General features: G+C 42.2%; 1 protein-coding gene across 2 annotated transcripts in view; it reads left to right on the forward strand.

The window, feature by feature from the left end:
- Positions 1 to 2259, forward strand: part of exoc3l2b (exocyst complex component 3-like 2b) — a 38697-nt gene extending 36438 nt beyond the window's left edge. Inside the window, exon 15 of one of the 2 annotated variants that reach the window (XM_030397975.1) lies at positions 299 to 602. In XM_030397975.1, coding sequence (XP_030253835.1) covers positions 299 to 602 — 304 coding nt within the window. Of the gene's footprint in view, positions 1 to 298 lie in introns of both variants that reach the window. The other variant, XM_030397983.1, reaches the window with a different exon arrangement.
- The last annotated feature ends 7358 nt before the right edge of the window (positions 2260 to 9617 follow it).

A 9617-nucleotide genomic window follows, 5' to 3' on the forward strand; every position in this document is an offset into this window, starting at 1 on the left:
CGTCTCTGTTCGGTCCGATAACATCAGAACAGAACAGAGGTTCAGTCTGTGAGCGGGTCACAGTACCGGACCCTTCAGTCCAACTTCAACCGGTCCTTCATTTATTCACAAAGTAGAAAAATAATATATAATATTAAAAAGTCTTAGTTTTTGTGTTGAGGTCTCAAATATTCCTGACTCATTATTTTTTGAGTGTTTCTGTCATTGATCCTGTCATTGATCCTGTCCTGCTGTGTGATTGGTCCTCTGTAAACACCTGTGGAGTGACACCTCCTCTTGATTCCTTCTCTGTGTGCAGGAAGAAGCACGTGTCGGCCATTTTGAACATCAGGGGGATGACTCGGCAGGCGGAACGCCAGGAGATCCTGAACATCGTCAAAGACATCGAGAGCAGCGAGGTCGGTGGCGGCGGAGGAGGTTTGGCCCGGCTGTCGCGGGACCGCGCCCTCTTCTCTGAGGTGCCGGTCACCTCCGAGGTCCACTGCCTGAACGTGGGTCTGAGCCGCATCGCCCTCACGGCCTCGTCCTGCTTCACCACGCTGCGACCACGCCGACGCAAAACCAGAACGCCCGTCCAGGAGAACCCCGACGACGTTCTGTGAGAACCCAAACTGTTTCCTGGATTCAACACGGTTTTCAGACGGCTGCTTTAAAAGAGTCCAACAGAATCCGTTTTTCTCTCCTGGAGGTTTGATGTCCAGAGGAGACGAACATGAGATCAACTTTTAATCATGTGACTCTTTGATTTCATCCGTTCAACATTTATATTCTTTCTTTGTGGGATCCTGGTGAAATAATCAGAGCTCAGAGAGGACGGCTGACACAGAGGACGAGACAGAACCGGTGGTGGACGTGACAGAGCTGAGGACAAACTGGACCTAAGATCAGTTCTTCTGTCAGTCGCTGCGAAGACGACGGCTGTGTGAATGATGACGTCACGTTCTCGTTCGCTCCTCGATCATTTCTCTTTGATCAAATATAACGTCGATTCAAAATCAGGAAATTCTGTCCGATATAAAAATGCACTTTTCATTTGGGATTTTTTTTTCCGTGGTTAACAAACGTTGAGGTTTTGATTTAAAGATTTATTTTGATTTTATTTTGATTCAGACGTGATTTCACATCTTCACCTGGGGAACAGCAGAACTTTCAGGGTCGAGGCCCGGTCACATCACACAGACCGATGCTAACTGCTAATGCTAACTTTCTATATCTCCATAAGGACCAGAACAGCACACAATTAATCACAATTATTCTTTAATTCAGCCCGTTTTTAACTAGACGAACAACAAAACATGATCTCAAGTTTACAGCAGAGGAATTTAGTTTGTCGTCTTCAGATCTGGTTTAATAAAATTACAAAAAACAAGAAAACGGACCTGAAGGAAGGAAAAGAGTCCTTCTGTAATCACATTCATACAAACAGAGACAGGTCTGATAGAGTTTGAGAGGCTGCAGCTGTGACCGGGCCTCCAGAACCTCATCAACAAACAGAACGTGGTTCTGTGATCTCATTTCATATTTAGTTTCCTGGTGTGATGTCACATCAGGTTTGTTTCTGCCGGTCTGATTGGAGCGTTCAGCTGCGTCATGTGTGATGTCAGAGTGTCCCGACGTCCTCCTGCAGGACTTCTGGACTTTTCAGAATCATAGAGGATCAATAACAGGAAGGACGGTCGGAGGCAGACTCCATCAAACTCTTCACTCTGTGAGGACCTGCAGCTGGACTCAAACCGGATTTCTGACTTCTCCTCTAAAGTTCAGCGTGTAACCCGAGGACGAGGACGAGGACGAGGAGACTTCATGGTGTTGTTTTATTGTTGCACATGAAAAAAAAAGTTTGAATCAAAGGTACTAGACGATGATCTGAGGCTCATCATATTTAACGCTGATTCTGAAGCTCTGGTGTGATGAGTTCTATCTTCTGCTCTTCGCTGACTTTTACTGCAGAATGTTTGATGTGAACAGTTCAGCTGAACTTCTGTCACTCTGACATCAACAGAGACAGGCTGAGGAATGATTCTCATATGTGTGTTTTATGTGTTTCAGCTTATTAATTACAAATAACGTTTAAATTCTCGCTGATCATTGTCAGAACCAGCACAGACAGTTACACTCTCGGACCACCGGGGGCAGCGTGAGACGTCACTCCTCCGTGTGCGTCCACTCTCTTTGTTTCTGCTGTAAATGTGGATGTATGGAATTAATCTTTGTGTACAGAAATCAGCTTTCAATGACAATAAAACAGATCGGATCAGACGGTTGTTGTTTGGATTTGTTCCATGAATCACATCTGTGGTCCGTTTCACAAAGCAGGTTCAACAAACTCTGAGTCTAACCCTGAACTCTGAGTTGATCTACGCTGAGATAGGAAACTCTGAGTTTTCGGTTCCAGAACAGCTGATTTGAGTTAGTTTGATCAACTCGGAGTAGTTTAACCTGGAGTTAAGCTCATGCACCACAAGTATAAAAAGACAGCATCAATGGAGCCCTGATTCAACGAGTCACCATGGCAACGGGGAAGAGGAGGGCTACGTTTTTCACCCCACTGAAATTGGAAATATTAATGCGCTCATACGGTGGGAGGACGTTTTTAGAAGAAAGTGTAACACCGCTGCAGCAGCAAAAGAGAGGGAGACGGCGTGGGAGAACATTTGCAATTGTCACAATACGATATAAGATATAAGTCAACCTCTGAACGTCTAATGGTTGAAAGTAAAAGGCATTACGCTGAGCATTACCAACGTATTTTAATTGATATTTTGAGGTTTTAAGGTCCCTTGAAGTTTAACATATCTGGTGTTTGACGCTCAAATGACTAAAAACTGAGTATAGACCCAATACTTACATTTGAATGCGAGATCTGCGCCACTTGAGGTCGCCATTATTTATTTCTTCTCTTTAGGCGCGCAATGAATCTTGGGCAATTTGCTGTTACTCTGTCTGTCCTGAGATCAGCTGTTACTCTGTCTGTCCTGAGATCAGCTGTTATTCTGTCTGTCCTGAGATCAGCTGTTACTCTGTCTGTCCTGAGATCAGCTGTTATTCTGTCTGTCCTGAGATCAGCTGTTATTCTGCCTGTCCTGAGATCAGCTGTTATTCTGTCTGTCCTGAGATCAGCTGTTAGTCTGCCTGTCCTGAGATCAGCTGTTATTCTGCCTGTCCTGAGATCAGCTGTTAGTCTGCCTGTCCTGAGATCAGATGTTAGTCTGCCTGTCCTGAGATCAGCTGTTAGTCTGCCTGTCCTGAGATCAGCTGTTATTCTGCCTGTCCTGAGATCAGCTGTTACTCTGCCTCTCCTGAGATCAGCTGTTAGTCTGCCTGTCCTGAGATCAGCTGTTACTCTGCCTGTCCTGAGATCAGCTGTTACTCTGCCTGTCCTGAGATCAGCTGTTACTCTGCCTCTCCTGAGATCAGCTGTTACTCTGCCTGTCCTGAGATCAGCTGTTACTCTGTCTGTCCTGAGATCAGCTGTTACTCTGCCTGTCCTGAGATCAGCTGTTAGTCTGTCTGTCCTGAGATCAGCTGTTAGTCTGTCTGTCCTGAGATCAGCTGTTAGTCTGCCTGTCCTGAGATCAGCTGTTAGTGTGAGGAACAGCTCTGTGAACAGAGGGAACATAAAGCAGCTGTTGTCATGGTTACATAGTGACCTCTGCTGGACGGATGAAGAGTTAAACTCACATCTCATGATGAAAATATTATGTCACCACAGAATCTGTCTGTCTGTCTGTCTGTGTTGAATTTTAGTGCTCCTCATATTTTACATGAATATTTTCGATGAGAAATACTTTTCTTTCTATGTCTTCCAGGTTATTCGACCCATAGAATTAAAATGAATGCTGAGCAGCAGGGGCGCTGCCAGGGATTCTGGGCCCCATGAAAAGAAATCTAATTGGGCCCTTGTATAGGCCGACAAAAAAATGTATGCCGTTTTATAAAAAACTATGTATTTTAATGATATTTTTGACTATCATTCCCATATTTGTGAAAAGAAAGTGACAGCTACGTGGTTAGTTACTGCTCACTGTCTCCCTTGTCGTCCTGCATGCAGGTCTAATTTATCTCCACAGCTGCAGACTCACAGGTGGTGGCTTTGGATTCGGGGTGAAAAAATACATATATGAGGCTGTATGGTTGTTGTGATTTAATCCTCTGATTTCCAGAAAATATAAACATTTCTCTGATTGTACTGAGAGTTGTATTGAGTCACAGTCTGAATTAGGGCTGCACGATTCTGGAAAAATGTGAATCACGATTTTTTTGCTTAGAATTGAGATCACGATTCTCTGGCACGATTTTTTCACAAAATGTTTATTGCACTGATGAGTAAAAAAACACTGTAGTATGGCAGAGGCATAAAGCAATGTTTTTGGGGTTTTTTTGTATCAAGTTCTGAGAAATGATTTTTACAAAAGAAAAAAAATAATAATTTGTCTCCAAGATGAGAGGGCATCCTTTAATCCCTCATGTTGTACAGTGCTTAATGGGGCCGTATCTTTGGCTAGGTGATATGTGATAGCTGCTTTGACCGGCTTTCTAAAACGGAGGCGTAATATTCATCGAGTAAACATGTGACCTGACATGAAGCCCGAAGTTGGGCTGGGAACAGTTGACAACAAATTTGTCTTCAAAATAAGAGCTTTACATTGCACCCCATTGTAGTTTAGAACTGGGTTCTTAGTGGGGGGCTTTTACTTTGAAAGTAGCGACCGTTTCTAGCTTGCGCTACAACAACAAGCTAACACAACGAAACCGCTAGAGATCCAGGAGAAGCTAGCATCTCCCGGATCTCAGCGGCTGTCCAGTTGCTCAACTAGCAGGCGAGGTGGAAATAAGTGTAACCTCTGAGGCGGCAAATCGGCGGACCTAAACAGACTCTCAATTTGCCGCCCTCTGTCTAAAACCGTGGACCTAGCCGCCCAAAGGACGGGCAGATTGGCGGCTTGCTGCCCCGTCTAAAAACGGCCTCTCACTCACTCCTTCCAAACACTTAACTGCAGGCGGGCTTCCTCCGCTGAATCCCGTGTTGTAAAGACGCTTTACCACAGGTTGAGGGAGGAGGCAGCGGCAGTGCTGCGTTTGGGGGCGCTTCGAAAAATCCGGGAGGAAAATAGGAGCATTTGTTTGTGATTCAGCTCGAGATATAAAATGCTCCAGAATCGCCGTGTGTAGAAATAAGATCACGTGTATGTGTGAATCGAGATCGCGATTTTTTAACGATTTTTTGTGCAGCCCTAATCTGCATGCTCCTCTACTGCAAAGCAGGAAGGTGAGAGTCCCAAACTACTGACCAAACACTCTGTTGTCGTAGCTGAATTTGAACTATATCATATATACACATACATATGCTGTTTTTTATTTCAGAACTGTTTTTAATACATGAAAATCATTCTGACATAAATATGGATTATAGAGTTGTGCTTTTTTATAGGCATTTATTTAAGCCATAAGCATCATAGAAATCTTGAAACTGAAATGAATCCGCTGATACCAAACATGTCATGCTAGCTTACAGGGAAAGGAGCTAAATATCGCTCCTAATCTGAACTGTTTTTACCGCGAGGTCCGCGACCTCAACATGACATAATGACTTATAATTATAACATTGAGTTAACACTTAATGAGGATGAGATGAGGATGAGGAACCTGCTGCTGCTCAAACTGAGAAACTAGACTCATGTCTGTCTGACTACCTTCAGTCTTTACAGCTGCTGACATTATTATCAGCTTTAACTGTTCTTAAACTGTGTTAGCTGTGAACTGTGCTCACCTTTCTTTAGAAAGAAGTGTGTGAGGAGTTGTCTTCCCTCTCTTTGCTTTCTTTCCCTCTCTGCCTTTTCTTTTTGTTTAAGGCTTCCTGGTTTTGTTTTCTTGGGTAAAGACATGTTGATGAGCAGCAGCCACTCGCTCTTTAAGCTGTTAGTGACGCATCTTCCCGCTCCTGCAGCTGCAGGTGGACTGAACCATTCTGTACTGTGAGGGGTGAGAGCGGCTTCAGACAGCCTCCACTATTTTCTTTTATACAGAATAAAGTCTCTCATTAGATTTACTCTGCCAATTTTAAGTTAGTTATGACACTAATTACTTAGAAATAAGAAATAAAATAAAAACAACATTTTTATTTCAGGCCTTTCGAGGGCCCCCTCCCCCATTGGGGCCCTGGTAATCAGTCCCACTTTTCCCCCCAGTGACGCCCCTGCTGGTGAGGGAGGACATCTTGTTATTACATTTAAGAGCTCCTCATGTTTTATATCAATATATTTAATATGTTTTTAACTCCCAGGTCCTGACACTCATGATCGATGTCTGAATTAGTCTGCGTCATTTTTCATGTTAATATTTGTATGAAAAACTGCAGGTGGGTCAAACTGTAGTTTACTTTACTAAATAATTAATTGTAGTCAGATTTATCTGCAAACCAACAGATTAAATAAACAAACAGAATGAATAAATAAATAAATAAATAAAAGAATAAATAAATGAATAAATAAATGAATGAATGAATGAATGAATAAATAAATAAATAAATAAATAAATAAATAAATAAATAAATAAATGAATGAATGAATGAATGAATGAATGAATGAATTAATTAATTAATAAATGAATAAGTTAATTAATTAATAAATAAACGAATGAATGAATGAATGAATGAAGAGTCGCAGTAAAACTTTGATGCAGTTTATTGAAGAGTCGTCCGTTCACAGAGAGTAAAATGTTTCAGGTGTTAGTGAGAAGTTTCCTCCTACAGAGATTAAAAATATCACCGACAGATTTAAATACAATGAAAACACAGTGATGTCACAGTGACCCTCCCCCTCCTCAGGTAAGAATCAAGCCCCACCCACTTTGATAAACACCTGATATTCTCATGTCAATCAGCGTTTTTTCGGGTCCCGTTGGGGTTTTCTGGCAGATTAACGATTACTGACTGAAGTCGACAGTTTAGTTTGATCCACAGTGTTTAACACAGGCCTCCTCTCAAAGCATCATGGGAGCTGTAGTTCAATTAAAAGTGCTTAATTAATCTAGAAATAATGAGGCTTTCACATGCTTATCCAAAAAAACTGAATAGAAAACATCTGAAACACATTTCATCAAGAAACCAAACGCCTATGACATCACAGTTATGACATCACATCTGTTGTCGATGGGGCGGGGCCTATTGATCCTGCTGATGAAACTGCTGAAAGTCCCACACGATGGTACTTTTTAAATTTCATTTACATCCTGATAAACTGTCAGATCGTTAAAAACAAACTCCTGCTCGTCCAGAACATCGTTAATGTGTTGGGGATTTTATTTTGTAGGAGGGAGGAGAGGGGCGGGGTTTCACCGTGTGATCATTTACCAAAATAAAATAAAAATGAACAAACAACAAATAGCACCAACATTAATTTCAAGCTAAATAAATACTCTGATGACATTTACAGTAAAAATATAAAACGGTCGAGTTCAAACATATTTACAAATCACAGAGAGATCATACAGAACCTGGGCGAGGACCAGGACCAGGACCAGGACCAGGACCAGGACCAGGACCAGGACCAGGACCAGGACCTGGGTTAGAGACTAAAACAGGAGGCAAAAGAACCACAAAACCTCCACTGAAGATTTCACAAAATGCTTCCTAAGTCAAAGGAAGAGGAACAGGAAGTCACATGTTTTCCAAATTTAAAGTTTTCATCTTGTTAACTTTGTAGAAATTAAAACATTTGTGACGTGAAAACAGTTTTTATATGAAACTAACCTGAAATCATCAGACATGAATATTCAACTGAACTCTACAACACAAAGAAACAGCAGTGACTCATCAGATGAGTAATTAAATCATGGAGGTGGAAGATAAAACAGAACATCAGGTTCTGGTTCTGACTATCTTGGTCCTGGTGCTGGTGCTGGTCCTGGTTCTGTGCTGCAGCTCATCCTGTTTAGATGTTGATTGTCACCACTCATCTGTTTAGTGTAAAAGGAAGTTTGAGTTCAATATTTCTGTGTTAAATCTTCTGGTCTTTACAGCGAAACTTAAAAACATGAATAAGAACGTGAACCAGGTGAGCTGAGGGAGGAGCTCCGACACGCCGGCCCAAAGAACACTGGAACAAAAACACGTTTCAAGGTTTAATGTCAGATATATTCACAGCTTCTCACACGATCCTGTCCCTACTTATTCACAAAATGCTGACTGACCAATGACGCGCTGTCACTGCCGCTCAGCCGACCAATTAAAATACAGTCACTGCCTCTCAGCTGACCAATCAGAATGCATTGTCAGTGCGGGCTAGAGGCGGGGCTAAAGTTCACTCAGATGTCCATCATCGTTTTCTCTCATGAGGACAGAATGTCAACGTCAACGGCACCGACCAATCAGGTTGTAGTGGGAGTGGCTATTTGTTTTTTCACAATAAAAGTACAAATAAGTGTCATCTGCATAGAAACAATAATAAATGTACTCAATATGAAACACAGATGAAAACCAGTCAGTTCAAACTGGGACTGAACGATCTGTTGATATAATAAATGATCATTAGTTAAAGTTAAACACTGAGTTCTGATTGGCTGGTTTGGTGCTTCTGAACTCTTGCACATAGTTGAACTATTTAATTTATACAATTGAATAAACTTATCAATCAATGTCAATATGTTGTCACAGTTTGAACTGAAGACAGCACCTCATTGTTAAAGAGTCTTTCACAGCACCCACAAGTTACCGATAAATCAATCATAAATCAATAAGTGCAGGGGCGGTTCTGGGGGGCCAACAGGGGCCAGTGCCTCTGTAACTCTGAGTCTGGACCCCCCTGTGGCCCCCCGACAGGGAGTCTGCATCAATAACACAATGACAGATTTCTTGCAATGACTTTGTTCTGAAGGGAAAGGCAGAAATAAAGTGTCTCAGCAGTTTATTACCCAATTAAAAATGTTGAAATTTAAACACTTTTTTAAGTCTCATTTATTTTCTCTGAATGAGGCATTTCCCAGGTTGTATGCGCCGCTGTATCAAAAAAGCCGGCCCCAACTTGGCCCCCCTATTAAAACTGGTCTAGAACCTCTGACCTCACAGTCGCTCCACTGCCTCAACATGAACAGAACTGCCTCAACATGAACAGAACTGCCTCAACATCAACAGAACTGCCTCAACATGAACAGAACTGCCTCAACATCAACAGAACTGCCTCAACATGAACAGAACTGCCTCAACATCAACAGAACTGCCTCAACATCAACAGAACTGCCTCAACATCAACAGAACTGCCTCAACATGAACAGAACTGCCTCAACATCAACAGAACTGCCTCAACATGAACAGAACTGCCTCAACATCAACAGAACTGCTTCAACATCAACAGAACTGCCTCAACATGAACAGAACCGCTCCATCTGTTGTTTTCTGCGTCTCATTCATGTCCCAGAATCTGTTTTGTTTTGTTCGTGGCGGCTCGCTGTGCGTGATTATAATACTTTAACTTCAGCGCCTCTCAGTGGTGAACGAAGACGCTGCGCCTGAGACTGAGACAGATTTCAACAGAGCAAATGTAAAAGATGTGTGAACTGAGGTTTATAGATTTAGGACTCAGTGTAGACGGCAGGTCAGTCGCTCTGTTGTGTCACATTAA

The sequence above is a fragment of the Sparus aurata genome, chromosome 2 (genome assembly GCF_900880675.1).
Source record: "Sparus aurata chromosome 2, fSpaAur1.1, whole genome shotgun sequence".
Taxonomy (NCBI): Eukaryota; Metazoa; Chordata; class Actinopteri; order Spariformes; family Sparidae; genus Sparus; species Sparus aurata.